Below are 18393 nucleotides of genomic sequence, written 5' to 3'. Positions count from 1 at the left end.
GTATTCGAGTACCCTCCTGATGAGCAATACATTTGAAATACTTTTCATTCCAAAGAAAAGTAGTTTCAAGATAGCAAGAATGAGGAAACTGAAAAAAAAAATTGAAATCGGTCGATCGGTTTCAACTATTTTGTTGCTGTTACTCAAGGTGTATTTGAGCTCACTCCTGGTGAGCAACAAATTTAGAACATCTTTAATTCCAGGAAAAAACAGTTTCAAGATAGTAAGATCATAAAAAATTAAAAAAAAAATATATTTGAAATTTTTCCGCTATATCCAAGGTTTAGCAAATAAATAGCAACTAAATAGTCTGTAAAGATCAAAGGGAAAGTATATAATTTATTGAGTTACCTTGCTACCTTGATATCACGATAGCAATATTCGCGATTTCTAGGGATCGGCACGAGCAACAAAATCGTTGTTTTGGCTACTAATTACCTACAAATTGATGTATTTTTTTGCAATTTTGCTGGATTCGTCTTGCTAGCCTGATAGGGCTCTCACACATACAGATCTCAACAAAACAAAAGAGATAACAAGAAATTGTATTCATAAGATACTTTGATATTGTTGTGAAATTCATTTTAGTGGAATTCGAAAACCATCAAAAGTGAATGGGAATGAACATCGAGATTACATCACAAACAGACGATCAACAGGATCAAAATCGTTTATATTCGTTTTTTTGGCCATGGTCCGCAGCTTTTTATGACTGACGTTTTCTCTACTACTGCGGTAGATATAATCAAAGGATATGGGATAACGATCGAAATACTCGAGTTGCTGTTCCCGTTGTCCTCCCCGTTGCTCTCAACGCAGAAACTACAATGCTGGTATATCTGACTTCAGTTTTATATTATCATGGGTAGACGTGGCTTGGTTTATCTTAACATTTCCTGCAAGTGACCGACGATAGATATTTCTCGAATACTTTCACCATCAACGCTGGTGTTCCCCAGGGATTCATATTATCTCCAACCCTCTTTTTATTGAAAAACACAGGCAGGCTGTCGCCACCTACCAGGCTTCAAACCCTGAAAAACATAGGGAATCTGCTGCACTATATCAGGTCAGGAATACCGATGTGCATAGAGTGATTCAGTCACGGTATAGAGAAAATACAATTCAGCGTGTATAGAGAAGCAAGTTGCTTTCGGGTTTGGCGTATGACCCAGATATTGCTGGAACTGACATCAGTATAGTCTTAGGTTCTATGACGTACAAGTGTCAGTGGTGTAACGCCTCTAAGTGGAAAGATGAGACACCCGGCATGTGTTGTAGCGCCGGTGAAGTTCATCTTGAGCCGTTTAAACAACTGCCTGAACCACTTTACAGTCTGGTTAATGATTTACACCCAAATCATGTACACTTCATGGATAATATCCGAAAACATAATGCCTGTTTTCAAATGACTTCCTCTGGTGGAAAACAAATGAAAGGCGGTTTTTCAACAACTTTTAAAGTTCAAGAACAAGTCTATCATTCAATTGGAAGTATATTACCGGAACCTGGGCAGGATGCACAGTTTCTGCAAATTTATTTCGTCGGTGAAGAAGATAGAGAAGCTAATATTAGATGTTCTAAATTTCCTGATTTGAGACCAAATTTCAATCAAACAATTGCAGCTTATGTTACATGAGGTGAACCCATATATAAAAAATCTAAAAACAGCCATTAATAAAATATCGCCTTCAGAGTCATTCAAGTTCGTAATATATGCAGATTAAAAACCACAAATAGAACACAGAAGCAGATTTAATGCACCAACAGCAAATGAAGTGTCTGTTGTATTGGTAGATCAGCATTTTGACCTAGAATACATCATCCTCGTAAGTCGAAGTAACTGACTTCAGCGTATCAGTGAGATACATCGAGCTGATACGCGCTGCAGTACCTGTTGATGTTTTGCTGGGGGGGATGATGGATATTCTATCAACATACCACAATGCGATCCCACAACTAAGTTGCACTTGAAAAAAACAGTCTCTGCTGTAAGTTTTTATTCATACAGAATAATGATCAGAGGAGAATATAACTTTTTGGTTAAATACCGCGCTCCTTTTAGTCAATATTCGGTAGATGAATATGCAAAAATAGAAACTGGAAGACTAAACTACATAAAAAATAATCAAGCCTAATTGCGCGCAGATAATTGTATTCATTTAAAAGATGCAATTGGACGGCAAGATACTGAACAATTACTGAACAGCTGGGACAAATAGTAGTACTTCCATCATCTTTTACTGGTGGACCAAGATACATGCACGAAAAAACGCAAGACGCCATGATGTATAAACACTACGGTCGTCTCGACCTTTTTTTACTTTAACATGTAACACACGCTGGAGTGATATAAATGAGCACTTACTTTCAGAACAAAAATCTCATGATCGATACGGTATTATTTCGCGTGTCTATCGATTAAAGGTAAAAAAGGTCATGGATTTGTTGATAGTAGGGAAAATATTCGGTGAAGTGAGATGCTAAATATATTCGACGGAATGGCAAAAGCGAGGTCTTCCGCATATCCATATACTTTCATGGCTTTAACATTGCATAACTCCGGATCAAATTGACAATATTATTTGTCCTGAAATACCTAACCCCGACCGTGATCTTGAACTTTACGAAATTGTTAAAAGTAATATGATACATGGACCCTGTGGAAGTTTAAACCGAAATTCTCCATGCATGAAAGATAATTCGTGCAGCAAACGTTATCCTAAGGCTCTTAGGCCGGTGATGATGGTTATCCGATGTACAAGAGACGTTCTCTGGATGACGGTGGATTCTCCGTCAATATCAAGGGTGGTTCCTTATAATCCAGTGCTATTGAGAACATGTAACGCTCACGTGAACGTAGAGTATTGCCATTCAGTGAAGTCAATCAAATACGTTTGCAAATATGTTAATAAAGGTTCAGATCAGGCTACGTTTACTTTAGAGAACGGGAAGGATGAAGTTACAACCTACGCAAGTGGTCGATATATAAGTTCATTGCCTACCATTCATGTGAATATCAATAATTGAGTATTGGAAAATGTATCATGTGTAAGGGATTCTGGGCATGTATATCGAAGAGTGTTTTGATTGGACTGTGAATCAGTAATTTTCAAACTCAACTCTGTCATAATTGAATAGAACTGGCCGATACATGATGAAAATCCGTATTGAAAAACTCATCAATACAGTGTATTGTATGATTTTCACAATAAAAGGGTGTAATTTAGAAGTGACTCTGAGTGTATGCTTGAAAAAGCTATTGTATAGCGAAACACGTGTCGCGGTTTCCGTAAAACCCTTTTATAGTGAGTATCATACAATAAACTGTATTGATTAGTTTTTTTTTCTCTGTCAGCTATTTATTCAGAAATATGAGATATCCCGACTAAGATACGGAATATATTTTTGAGGTTTATCCACTTGTTTTGATGATGTGTTTTTATCACAGAAAAAATGTATTTGTTCTACCTCTAGTTGTAGAGAATTCAACAAATTAACCTTGATGTGCTCGAACACATTTGAAGTTTGTTTTTGTATTGTGTAATTTGAACTGTTTCAAAACTGAGGCTGAAATTTCGTATGTAGGTTCATTCTATATTGTGGTTGTGCAATGAGGAAGGATTTTAAATTATTTCAACTGGAGGTTCCCACGTGGGGGTGAGAGGGGCGCGTTAACATATGAAAATTACTTTTCAATCACTGTTTCCCGTACCGCTATATTTTTGGAGGATGAAATTTCGTAAGTAGGATTTCCAATTATTTCGACTGGGGCGCACCCCGTGGGGGTAGAAGTGTCGCTGAAATTTCGTATGTAGGTTAGTTACATGTAGTGGATGTGCAATAAAAAAGGAATTTCAATTATTTCAACTGTGAATGAAAATTACCTTTCAATCACTGTTTCCTCATACCGCTTTATTTTTGGAGACCCAAATTTTGTATGTAGGTTCGTTTCATGTTTGAGAAGTGCATTAAAAAAAGGATTTCTACATATTCCAACTGGGACACCCCCACTGGGGTTCAAAGGGGCGTGTTCCACATATAAAAATAACTTTCTCATCACTGTTTCTCTGTACCCCTATATTCTCGAGAGCTGAAATTCAGTATTCAGGTTCGCTTCATGTTGTTGATGTGCAACAAAAAATAATTTTTGAATATTCCAACTGGGGCGCCAGCGGCAGGACAAAAGACGTATTCATAAAATGAAGTTACCTTGTCATCAATGTTTCTCTGTACCGTTTTATTTTCGGAAACTGAAAATTTGTATGACGGTTCGTTTTATGTTGTTGATATGCAATAGGAAAGGATTTCTAGATATTTCAACTGGGGCGCCCCCCTCTGAGGTTGAAGGGGAAGTGTTATCATATGAAAATTACATTTCCATCACTGTTTCTTTGTACCGCTATAATTCAGGTGGCGGAATTTTCTTTATGTAGGTTTGTTTTATGTTGTTCATGTTGTTCAATAAGGAGGGATTTTTTAATATTCCACCTAGGGCATCTGCTGCGGGGAAAAATAGCGTTCATGAAATAAAATTACATTTCCATCACTGTTTCTCCATGCCCTTAAAATTCAGGTGGGTGATTTAATATTTAGTATCAGCATTGCACCCGTGCGGAACCAGGCAGGTCGCTAGTCTCTTATATAGGTCACTCACTGTAACTGGGCAAAGATTTTTAAAAAAACTCCCGACTGAAATTGAATTATGCATTCGAACAATGTTTCAGAAAGTACTTGTTGAAAAGTGCTCTCTTCGGGAGAGTATTATTTTCAGTTTTAGTTGAAATTTTTAGGGTAATTGACTGTTTTTTGACAACTTCTATACATGTTTTTGCATATCACTAAGAAAATAAGGTATTATTATTATCATTAATAGTATACTGGGAGCAGTATATTTATATAAAGTTTCAACTGATGAGTTGAAAATGAAAGGCAAGAAATAAAAAAAAGAAGTAGTAATATTATTTATATTAATTTTTCTCTGAATTGATTTTCAGAAGGCAAAAACTTCATCGAATCGAAATGAACAAACAAACGCTCAGTGATCCTTCAGCTGAAAATTGGATTATGTCCACTCGCTTCAGAATCGTCCTTGCCTGTTGAATCCTCCACGACCGAATTTCCTATTTGATGATGTTCCAAAGTTTTCCTTTCCCCTGAAACTTCCTCCATAATTCCATCGACCCCCTGAATTATTTCCATATCGATTAGCACGATTAGCAATCTCGCTTAGTTTTGGATCCACCACCTGTAATAACATAAATGACGGTGATAACATAAAAAATCACAGATGAAATATAACATTTCAGAAATAACATGTTCTCAATCACTGAAACATCAGTCAAGGATTTGATCTGAAAATATCCCTTCGAGAATAACTCACAAACATATAACAAGAATTGGGAAATAATGGGAATGAGAAAAATTGCTTCGAGGGTGGAAGTAAATGTCTACGTTGCCAAAGGCGTTGTTTCAAATCCTAAAGGGCGAGGTTTGTCCTCGAAACTTTTGTGGGGTTCTTCATTTTCTGATTATTAACTGGAAAGGAAGTAACCATGGGAATTTGAGAAAATTAACTGTAATTGATAAAATTAATTTTCGATTAATAGTACGGGATCCCGCTGCAAAGTCACTACGATCATTGCGTAGTCAATTAAACTCAAATTAACACTTACATTTATGAATAGAAGAATACATTTATGACAGGGTACCAGTTAAAAAGTGGTCGCAAATATTTTTAATTGAAAATATGTCAATTAATTTTTCAGAAAATATTTCGTTCACTTACTTTTTAAATGAAATACCATCTACATCATAGTAATGTATGTGAATATTTAGAAAATCCATAGGTGCCATTCCCGATTGGGCTGCAACTAATTCGGGGCCGTTCAAGTAAACACTATAGGGGCGGGGGGATTTTTGCTTTGCTTATTTTTGATGACATGGGGGGCGGGGGTCTAGATTGTGAGTACGTCAGCAGTAGTTATTCACTTTCTCACACTTATAGCAACCCACACATGTTCGAAAACGAAACGCATTTTTGGGGATTCCCACAAATAAAGTTCACGTTTAGGTACTCGCTTAGAACCGAGTGGGGGAATTACCGCGCGCTATTCATTTGTCTAAATCTCCTCCGTCAATCTACTGTTTTGTTCCGGTATGATTGACGATTTGACACATTATAAGCAAAGCAAAGCATATTGATGTATATTTGTTTGATTAAGTTATTGTTTGAAATAGATGAATCCAAGTTATACCAAGAATTGTTCGAAAGTTTTAAAAAATCTTGTACAAATACAAAACTACAAAATATACGGAAGTTAGTTAACGAAGTGTGGCGTAGTTATGAGTTACAAGCAAAGTATGATAAGGAACTTGATATCATTATCTCTGAGATAATTGAAAAGAATGGCGAGCTGCGACTAAGACTAAATCCAACCTACTACGTTTGTTTTTTTCAAGGTGTACAAGTAATGCAGAATTTTGTAGAATTTTAACACGCTTTTATCAGCTTCCCTTGTAGTTCACCTATTTGTTTGTAACCGACTTCTTTGGACTCTTCTTCTTTTGACTAACTTTAAACGGACAGGTGTATTTTGAACTATGTACACTTATCAAGAATCGGTGACAATAATTTCATAAGTTTATCTTATTATCCTTATCAGTATCGCCAGGTCTAAATGATTTACTCACACTATCTCTTGTGTGAGAGCAAGTGAGACAATCACACTGTCTGCGTATACAGTGAATTTCTTCACTGCACCCCCTCTTTAATTTTTTGAACGGGTCAATTCAAAGAAATTGAAATTTGGGATAATGAAATTATTGCGTGAATACTTAATTTTGAAGTGAAATTGACAGATGAAACTTTCAAGATGGCGACTGGGCGCCATTTGGGAAAAAATTGAATGAAAAGAGGGGTCTTGTGACATATAATTTTGAAGCTCCTGACAAACACTTCACAACCGTAGAATATGAAGTCAATATCTTCACCTACTACAAAATGGCGGAACAGTTAATAATTTCCTGAAGACAAACACATCAATATCTATATTTATAGAAACAGTTCTTTTTATCTGCCATAAGGCAATTCCAACAACCCGATAAGGTTCGTTAAGTTTTTTTTTTATCATAAAAATGACAAAAAATGTAGGTACGACAATGAACATCATTGTTCAGTTAGAATATTCTCATTAATTTTTCGGATTCACTAATGAAAAGGTATCACGTCAACAATCTCTGAAATGGTCAATTCTCGTCAACTGGAAGAAAAAAAAACGTTTTCCGAAACGTCGTACCGGTAGTGTACATAACAGAAAGCCCCCAGATCATCCGTCCATTCCGGAAGAACAGCAAGTGCAAATAATTGATGAGATGGTAGTAAATCCTGAACAGTCTACTAATTCTCCTTCTACTGTGTGGATACTTTTGAAGAGGGATAGGTATCATCCATACAAAATTAAAATGGTACACCGATTAACTGAAGATGACCCTGATCGAAGAACATAATTCTGCGAAATCATTACGGAAACCATTGCAAGGCATCCTAACTATCTATACAATTTTTTTTTCAGTGACGAATGACCAGTTTTTTTCAAACGTCAATGTACACAGACAAAATTGCCGTTATTGGAGTTACACCAACCCTCACGTTTTCCGGGAAACACATATCCAATATCCAGAAAGAATTAAAGTTTGTGCAGGAATATTGGAAACCCATATTGTAGGACCTCTATTTATTGATCAAGAGTCAACAGGAGAACTGTATTGGAATATACTGGAAACTACTGTTGACCCTCTCATCACTGAAATCGTCGAAGCGAATCCTACTGAATTCGATATGGATATTGTATTCCAACAAGATGTAGCACCACCACATTACTCCAGACAAGTAAAAAACTATTTGAATACTACTTTTCCCGGTCGTTGGATTGGCCGTCGAGGTCCTACAGAATGGACAGCCGGCTCGCCAGATTTGACACCTTTGGATTTCTTTAATGGGTCTCTTCGAAGCAAAAGGTGTACGAAACTGAACCTGCTTCAATATTGGATATACGGCAGAAAATAATAAATATTTGTGGAGATATTGACGTTACTGTGTTCGAAAATGTTCGGCGTGAAAAATCGGATAGGCTGTTCATATGTCAAGAAATTCAAGGCAACCATTTCGAGCATCTTCTGAACTGACCTCAAGCTTATTACCTCATATTATGTAGTTAAATGTCAATGTATTCAGACAACTATTGAAAGTTCCGACACTTTGTAGTTGTTGAAGATATTTACATTATATTCTAGGGTTGTGAAGCATTTATTAGGAGCTTCAAAAATATGTGTCACAAGATCCCCCTTTCCATTCAATTTTTTCTCCAAATGGCGTCCAGTCGCCATCTTGTAAGTTTCATTTGTCAATTTCACTTCAAAATGAAGTATTCATTCATTTATTTCATGGTCCCAAATTTAAATTTTTTGAGTTGACCCGTTCAAAAAATAAAAGAGGAGGGGTATTAAAGATTGAAACACCATAAATTGAAACACCAAGCCAAACGAAAAAGTGGATAATAAATAATAGTTTGAAAAAAAAAGCTTTGATAGCAACACAATTGAAAATAATTCGAAACTAATTTAAGATTGTGTTCAACAACGATGATAAGTCCCATGGCTTGACGACTATTAATTAGTCAGAAATCAGAATAAATGTCTTCACAATAAAATATTTTTGTTGTAAAAAAGCGTGGTGTGCTAAATATCCATTGTTATAAATACTTAATTAGGATCAGTTTACAATATTGGAGCCATAATAAAAATATAATTGAAAGCATCCCGCGCTTTTTTTTCAACAAAACTATTTTTTTTGTAAATAGATTCATTCTGAATTCAGATATTGAAAGTCATTAGTTACATCAAGCCATATGTCTTATCGATGTTGAAGACAATCTTGAATTCGTATCCCGGTTAATGCTCGTGTATTGATAACCGTCATTACATGATCGTTGCATAATATACCCTTGATTTAAAATAGCTTTGAGATGATGAAAATGTTGAGAATGAGTGAAATTAAATAAATGTTGCTATGTTTCTCGCCGAAACAGCTGAACAGAGTAGAATCAAAATCAAATGACCGCTTGTCAAAAATGGATCTGTTATATAATTCAAGTCTTTACCTGGTTGGCCTCAGTTAGAACGGACACTAAATCTTTGGCTTGTCTAGAGTCAGAAGGGGTGAAGAAAGTATAAGATGTACCGGTGGTATCAGATCTTCCAGTTCTTCCTATTCTATGTATATAATCTTCAGATGAACTTGGGTAGTCGTAATTTATGACATGTTTGATTCCTTCCACATCTGAAAAATATGTAAGTAGCAGTTACCTTGATATTATTTTTGGTCTTGTAACTCTCCAACTAGCACCAGCTGGTTACCAAAACTTAATTTTTTCTCCAAATACATAATAACTGAGGAATTACACTTGCAGAAAGAAGCAAACTCACCTAATCCTCTAGCAGCCACATCAGTGGCAACTAAAACTGTTATCTTGCCATTTCTGAACTGTCTCAAGACATAATCTCTTTCCTGTTGCGTCTTATCCCCATGCATTGTTGCTGCAGACCAGCCATACGTCTTGATTGTTCTTGTAATCGCTTCCACTTTCTTCTTCATTGAAACGAAAATGATTATTTTAGAGTCTGGTTCAGCATTCCCAATTTCTTGCAGAAGTTTCCCTAACCTGAAAATATGATAACATCAGTAGGATTTTTCACAAGTTCAGAATGGCGAATTTCCCATTGGGAATATTTTAATCCATCTGAATAGCAATGAAAAAATTTTCTGTATTTGGTAACAAAATGGATTTAATTCCCGTTCCCCCATGATTCGCTTCACAATAAATTGGAAAGAACAAAATCTCAGTCATGGCTGAGGCGTTGCTGAGAAATAACATTTCTGGTAATATAAGTTCATGGCCTACCAGCCCGTATTCTCTTCTTCCAAATTTTGACTCTGGCTACGGAAGCCTATTTTTATATTGTTTTTTGATCAATTTCTAGTTTTGAATTCAGTAAAAAATACTCACTTTTGTTCCTTATCATATTCGTGGCAAACTTCAACGATCTGTTGAATATTATGATTTGCAGACAGATCCATCGATCCTATATTGAGCTGAACAGGATCAGTCATGAAGTCAGAGGCTAGTTTCTCTACTTGTTTAGGCCATGTGGCAGACCACATGAGAGTTTGTCTATCAGGACGTATTTGATTTAGAATTTTACGAATCTGAGGTTCGAAACCCATATCCAACATTCTATCAGCTTCGTCCAATACTAGATAAGTACAGCGATTCAAATTTGTTGTACCTTTCGACAAAAAATCGATCAGCCTACCAGGAGTTGCGATACAAATTTCTACTCCTCTTTCTAAATCGCGAGCTTGAGAACCTTTTGGAGCTCCTCCAAAAATGCAGGTGTTCCTCACGTTGGAAGATCTGCCAAAGTCATTCGCTACTTTTTGTATTTGCTGAGCTAGTTCTCGGGTAGGTGCTAGAACAAGAGCTATGGGTCCATCATATCTGCCTAACGGTTCTTGGTTATTGATGTGCACTATTGCTGGAAGTATATATCCTAATGTTTTACCAGATCCTGTCTTAGCGATGGCTATCATATCGTGGCCACTCATGGCGATTGGCCAACCTTGAGCCTGAATAGCAGTGGGAGCTTCGTAGCCCTGCTTGCGAAATTCTTTCATCACGTAATCAGGAAAGCAGGCTTCCTTGAAACTCTCGATTGGATTAGGAGCATTTTCGTCAACTGTGATTTCGTTTGAATGTCGATATTGCTCCACTTCAGATGTCGATCGTTTGGATACGGACTCATGGGGCACATAAAAATCTTTTTCGAATGGTGGCAAAGATATTTCGTTCCAGTCAACTGGTTGCAAATCTTGTCCATTACCAAATCGATCTCTACCGTTGTTACCATAACCACTCCCAGAACCATTTCTGTTTGCTCCTGCAGAATTTCTATCCCTGAAACTACCCCTGGAACCACCCCTGTTACTTCCATTCTTAAATCCACCTCTGAAACTAGCGTTCCCTGATTTATATCCGTCAGACCTGAAACATGAAAAATTTATTATCTTTAACAAAATTGCAATTTTGACGTAAGACGGAAATGAAAAACTGATAATAACTATCACAATGTTTCAAATGTCCACCTTTTTCTGCGAGTGATTAGTAACTTGACTTTAGATTTACGTTTTCAACACCTTTTCTCAATTTTAAAAAAATATTCAAGAATGATAATGATACTGATTTATTTCCCTACGTGAAAATTAAAACATCTTCAATATATAAAAAATAAATTGCTGTTTGCTATCTCGCAAAAACTCTAGAACTGCTGAACCGATTAGGCTAATTTTGGTTTTTGTGGAATAGTCTAGGTCACAAAATCCTTTTTTTGGAACTTTCGTCCAAGGGCACCAAAAATTATGATCCAGGACTAATTCGATTTGAAATGACCTCTGGCAACTTTTTGAAAAATATCAAGAGAGGCTCGAAAAAATTCCAAAAGTTAATTAATCAATTTTAGAAAATTGAGGTTTGGTGACCCATGAAGGGAAGAAACTCCATCACCAATATTTATAATTTTAATTAAAGGCGAGAATAGCGCTAAAAGCGGGCGATGCCATGTGTAAAAAAAGAAATATATTAAAAAATTTGTTTTTACACTAAAAGTGACACATGGTTGTTTTTGTTTTTTTTTGATACTACTGAAAAAATTATATTGTGAAAATTAATTTGTTCGAAACGAATTGTTTACTGAATAAATAAAGAAAATATGAACATAAAAAGTTTCCTATTCAGAATATCAAAGTGAAATAGAAATTATGATTTAAAAAAATCGTTTTTTAATTCATTCAGCATTTTAATTTAGCAATAATCGCAAAAAAAATGTTAATCAACAAATGTGTTTTCGAGCAATAAAAAATTTTCAATTGGAAACGATTTTGTTTTCAAAAACCATAATATCCATCACTGATGAAAATCCCTCCAAAAAAATTCAAATATCTCATAAGCAATACATATATTCATAAAAATTTCGTAAACAAATAGAGCTGAAAATTATGAAAAACCATTTTTATGTGACTGCAAATAATAAAAATACGAGTAAATTTATATTAGAAAATTTTTTTTTCATTGCTTCAATTGAATTTTTCATTTTCACCGTCTTTGATTATTAATAATAAAGTGGAAAATCAATTTTTTTAATTTTTTAAGCTTTCAATAAAAGCTCCAAAAGGAGGAAGAATTTGAGGTTTTTTGTTCAAAAATTATGTGAATTTGAAACTTGTAAAAATTAGTTAATTAACTGAAGTATATCTAACAATATTTTCTCAAACTTTGTATATCTTTAATATTTTCCGAGATATTTGCAAAAAACCAAAACCCCCTTTTCACTAAATTGATTATAACTTGTGCAGTGTTTTCGAGCCCCTCTTGAAATTTTCCAAAAAGTTGCTAGAGGTCATTCCGAATCGAATGAGCCCTTGATCAGAGCCCTCGGACAGAAGTTCCAAAAAAAGGATCTTGTGACCCAGACTATTGAATAACAAGTTGATAGTACCTTTTCAGTGGTATGTCACACTATTGGCTTCTGTATCAAAAAGAACCAAGTACTCTGTATCTTGTCTCGTTTGAAAGTTAAGGAGAGGAAGACTATTTATGTCGGCACTATATAATGAACGTCCGAGGAGTACGTGAATGTTCAAGTGCAAGTAGAATCAGAGAAAGGAAGTCAAGCAGAAATTATTTTGATGTACCACTTCAATATTCTATTATGTTATACGATTTCTTCTTGAGTATCAGTCCGTTACCTTTTTCAAGTATATTGTATATACTGAACAACAACCTACATGTTCATTCTAAAATTAACATTTTTTTATACATTAGTGTAGTATCTGCTAATTCTTGAACTTTCATTCAATATCACACATGTGAAAGATCGATGAATTATCTATACAAAAAGATAACTAGGTTATACATTGATCATTCACTTAAGTTGGAAAAACGACATATGGGTATGTAATTACCAATAACACTTGATATTTTTTGGAAAAAAGCTTTCTACTTCTTTCCTATAAACATTTTTTTTTCAATTTTACTGTCCATTATGGAAGGAACATTCCATATTTCAGTTCGAATAAATAAAACGTATTTTGGAAATAGAAACCTACTTATAACCAATATCCCTATATACAAGGGCTATTCAAATTCGTTTCTGTACATGGGAATCTCGTAAACGATAAGAGATAGAGTGTCGGTTGAATTATGGCAAAGTTGCGTATTTTATTCAATGATGTGAAGGAATCGAATATAGCTCTTTTGGTTCTGGAGATATACAGGAAAAACCAAAAAATCCCAAATTATTTTTTGCCTATATCTTCTTTATTGGCAGACATATTGGAAATCTGTCCAAATTTTGCTATTGGCACTCGATGTGGGCTCTCAGAATATATCCATGAATTTTTTATACAGGGTGTCATCTGACTTGGGCCACCACCATCTTTGAATTTTTGAACACGGACCTGTAATTTTTGTTGTAGTTTTTGGATCGTAGACGTTCACTCCATACTGAGAAATTGAATTAAATTTTATATTTCGAGATTTTTCGGTAATATTCGATTATAATTGTGTGAATTATTCCCTTTTAAATTACGGCCCTGGAAATTATTTGACTGAGTTGAATAAAAACACAATAGCAACTTTCACGTCTCCCTATGTACCGTAGACTTTTTCGAGATTTTTTTTTCATTTTTAGGTACCTATCCATATTTTTTCCATTGCTTTGGGCGTTTTCTACAATGATCTTCGAATAAAAAAACCTTTTATGATTATCCGAAACATATCCACAACAAAAATATCTTATATGTGTTTCAATGAGCAGAAAAAATGGTAGCAATAATAACATCCGAAACGAACACTATAATCATAATGAAAATTGGAATGGAGGGAGTAATTTATATACACAAAAAAATTAATTGTGCAATAAATGTTCGCATTGGAGTCCTTCCATTTCGAGACAAATAATGGGAAAATAAGATGGTCTGCAAGATCACCAGATCTTACTATTTTGGACTATTTTCTATGGGAGACATTGAAAAATAGGATTTACGCTGGCAGAGAGAAAGAAAATGTGGAAGACTCGAGATTGAGAATTTTGAATGATTTCGCAAATATGCAGCAAATAAGTGTATTAAGGACAATAAATAATATGAAAAACCGAGTTTGAAAATGTCTCGAAATGGAAGGACTCCAATTCGAACATTTATTGTGCCAATAATTTTTTTACGTACCTACATATATAAATTACTTCATTTCAATTGTCATTACAATTATAGTGTTCGTTTCGGATGTTATTATTGCAATCGTTTCTCTTTCTGCTTATTAAAACACATATAATATATTTTTGATGTTGATATGTTTCAAATAATCATAAAAGGTTTTCTTATTCGAAGTTCATTGTATTGTAGAAAACCCTCAGAGTAATAGAAAAAATATGAATAGGTACCTAAAAATGACAGATTTCCAATATGTCTGCGAATAAAGAAGATATAGGCAAAAAAATAATTTGGGATTTTTTGGTTTTTCCTGTATATCTCCAGAACGAAAAGAGCTATATTCGATTTCTCTACATCATTGAATAAAATACGCAACTTTGTCATAATTCAACCGACACTCTATCTCTTATCGTTTACAAGACCCCCATGTACAGAAACGAATTTGAATAGCCCTGTATAAAACTTGACTGAAATATGCTTTACATAAATTACAACAGAAATTAACTTTACAGTAAAACAGAAAAGAAATTTCAAAATAGAACTCTTCATTTTAAAATTGCATCATAGTATCAAATATTGTGTTAGATATATTAGGATTCTTGGAAACATCTAAATTTTGATGGTCAAATTTTTTTATGGCGATAACATTATTTGTTATTTGAAAGAACTATGCTTGACAAAGTATTCACATTTTCATTCAAACAATATCAGTCAAATAACTAGGTGGGATAAGGGATAATACTCCAAGTAATTGATAAGGACATCCTCAATTTGCCTCTCTAGGTAGCTGGGATTGGAATGTGTTCCAAGAAAAGTACATAGGTGATTATTTTTCTGAGAAGAGGTATACTGATAGATTCAACTCTTTGAAATTTATTTCAGGTCATTTTGGTCAATAATAGTGCCACAACTTTTTTAAATTGAAATTTAAAGTGGTGTCCGACTGAAAGTTCGGTTTCGTTTAAAAAACGGGTTTCGGTGGCAAACCTGCCGAAACTACAACCGAAACTGCATTCGGGAGTTCCCGCGCTTTGATCGGTCATGTTCGGCGCGTTGAATTTCATACAAGCGACGAAGACATTTTGCCGCGTACACGTGCCTAATCATATCGTGACTTATTTTGTGATTTACTTCGTTTATTATATAAATATTAAGTATCTATTGTGATATTAGGTAACAACTTCAATAAGTAATTTTATGTTTAATATTTTTGAAATACTCAAATGAACACCCCACCTATTTTAAGTACTTTTAAGGTGCAACTAATATTTTTTCTTAAACAAGGGTTTGTTATGTTGATTATCAATAAGTAAAAATGTCGAAGACTTTATAACGTTGTGATTTAAAGATAAAAAAATAGAGACTGACTGATTATAATAACGTTTTCTTTATTTTTCCCTCAAAATATACTCCATGTAAGGATATTTCGGGTTCGGTGTCGGCCGAAACTGAGACCGTTGCCGAAATTCGGTTTCGGTCGTAAAAACTAGTTTCGGTCCGACACTAATTAAAAGTATTCTCCATTAGTTGAGATTCATTTCAATACATCAATATCTGTAAACTGCGGAATGCGCCACATATTTTTATTATTTGATTCTTGTGAACTTTTAAAATCGAAATTTTGAGATTAATCTCAAACCTGAAATTACGACATCATTCTGGAAACTACAACTTTCAACTCAAAATTTCTACTTTCATTTCGAAATTCAATCTGGAAATTCAAAATTATGTTGGAATTATTACTACACCTGTAGTACAGAATACAAATTTCTCGATAATAAATTAATTAGATACCTTTCTGCAAACAACTCATAAAACTGGAGATTAATGAATAAAATTTCCACCCGAGTTATAATTTTACCTACATTTAAGACCTATCCTAATTTCGGGATTAATCTCGAAATTTCAAGCAATAAATTTCCAGTTTCAGATTCATTTCCAAGAAACAAATAATGAAAATATGTAGCCCTCCTGCGCTTCCATTGCTTTATTTTGATTTTGTAATTTAATTCATTGACAAAATATTGTAAAGACAGAATGACGTAAAATATTTTGTAAGAAAATAGAATGGAAGAACTCAGTAGCACTTGTGCTGAGTTGAACTTCGCCTTTTGTTATATCAGCAACTGGCTATGTAATTTATCTTATTATTTGTATGTAACGACAGCTGGGAAACAATAAAGACGATTTTTATTATTATTATTGTGTTCTGGTACCTTCTTCATATCTGCTAATACGCATTTCGTAACAAAATTGGTCCAAAATCACATGATTTTCAAATGAATTTCTAAATTTAATGCATTATAGTAAATATAAAATTGCTACTACACTGAAATAATACGTTTTTTATAACTTACATTCTGAGTAAATCCTTGTAGGTCTTCGCACTGATTGATAACTCCTAGAGAATAGTTTATATATTAACGGAAATCCTGGAACACAAGATCAATGAATTCAGAAAAGTATAGAAAGTGAAGTGACAACTTTCGTTATCACAAGTATTCTTATTATTGATGTGACTTACCTGTTTGATAGCCACAGAAACAATATATGGAAGAAAGTGTGGAGACCCTCTTAAGTGAGAATGCATTCCTAGATTCCTTTCTTCTTCTGCCCTATATCTTTGGCCTCAACTGATAAGTCACTACGAAGTTTTGCCAACATATTAATCATATTTTTTTGTCTCTTCATCAGATAAGTCGTCACAACAACTCAAACGTTGCCTTGTCTAGATTCGAAATTGATGAACAGTGAAAGTGGAAATTATTTCTGTTGAAAATTATGAATTATCTGCGAGTGGAATCAATATTATATAACAAATGTTCATCAATTATTGAGCAAAGATTGAAAAAAAAAGTTTTAAGTTGTTTTAGCACATTGCAAAAGATATAAACAAATTATGCTATGTTACTTTTGAAAAAAATAGTCTGGTGAGAGCGCCGAAATATATTTGAAACCAGAGGTAACAAAAATCTTTTCCCATATAGTCAGTAGGCATACTTGAACTGTAGATTAGTTGTTTTCTGATGTCAGTCCATTAACCCAGGGGTCTCCAAACTTTGAAGCCTTCGGGCCATAATGTTTTTTTCAGTTTATTCCAAGGGCCAATTTCTGCCTTAACTATATTTCTAGACTAGGATTGTCGCAGAGTGCGTGACCTTATCGAACTTACGCTTTTTTTGCATTTCAATTATTATTGTGTATTGTGACACTTAACGACATTTAGTGGCGAGTAGTGGTACTATGGTAATTCAATATTTGTTGTTATTGTCACATAATTAGTAATGAAAAATTGTAAAAATAATAATTTCCAACAGAAAAATTCAGTTCCCTATATTATTCCTAGTGAGGTCCAGGGATATGCAGTTAGGTCGACTTTTTTTCTTAAAAAGTAAGCAAAATTCGTGTGACAAAAAAGTTGTATTTCTAATTGCTTAATGCAAGGAAATAATAAAAATTGCACAAAAGTAAGTGGTGTACTTTTTTAAGTCAAAAATATTCGTTCAAATCCCGCTCGAGACGCCACTGGACTTGTTAAATTAAGTCACGTTCGGGCTAAATTAGCTCCTTAATGTTATAAATACCATCGCCAAATTACAACAAAATTAGGTAAAGGATATTTAAGTCTGAAATTTTCATCGAAAAACTATTTTTGATAAGTGAGAAATTTGACTTTCTTGAGTAATTCAGTTCCTAATATAATAATAATAATAATAATAATAATAATAATAATAATAATTGCTTTTATTGACAGGAACAAATACAAAGAAAAAAATATATATATAAACAAAAATATAACCTCCTATCAAATGGCAGGATTCAATTTCTGACCATGCTACGGAGAAATCGCAACATGAGCAGACCTTGCTCATGTTGTATATGAAACTATTTTTTTTTCGCACCCAAGGAACGTATGGTACGCAAATCTGTTCAAACACGTCGATAGATATACTTTCGAAGAATATATTCTAAAATTTTCATCACCAAAGTATTTTTGATAAGTGAGTAATTTGAGTTTTTTGAATAATTCAGTTTCGAATGTACGGAACTATTTTTTTTCGCACTGA

The 18393-nt window shown here is 34.1% G+C and overlaps 2 protein-coding genes across 2 annotated transcripts in view; both read right to left on the bottom strand.

Annotated features, from left to right (window-relative positions):
- LOC111512836 (orexin/Hypocretin receptor type 1) overlaps positions 1 to 18393 on the bottom strand; it is a 409012-nt gene that overhangs the window by 296902 nt on the left and 93717 nt on the right. The window lies entirely within an intron of this gene.
- LOC111503443 (ATP-dependent RNA helicase p62) lies at positions 4956 to 18002 on the bottom strand. Its single transcript, XM_023157741.2, has 6 exons — positions 16851 to 18002; positions 16684 to 16758; positions 10068 to 11102; positions 9487 to 9722; positions 9162 to 9340; positions 4956 to 5248 (listed from the first exon to the last, which is right to left on the bottom strand). Coding segments are annotated over exons 2-6 (1620 nt in total). The 5' UTR covers positions 16686 to 16758; positions 16851 to 18002; the 3' UTR covers positions 4956 to 5080.

The sequence above is a fragment of the Leptinotarsa decemlineata genome, unplaced genomic scaffold (assembly GCF_025532065.1).
Source record: "Leptinotarsa decemlineata unplaced genomic scaffold, Ldec_3_MD MMD2_tig00003736_RagTag_RagTag, whole genome shotgun sequence".
Classification (NCBI taxonomy): Eukaryota; Metazoa; Arthropoda; class Insecta; order Coleoptera; family Chrysomelidae; genus Leptinotarsa; species Leptinotarsa decemlineata.
This window is presented reverse-complemented; position numbering and strand designations above follow the sequence as displayed.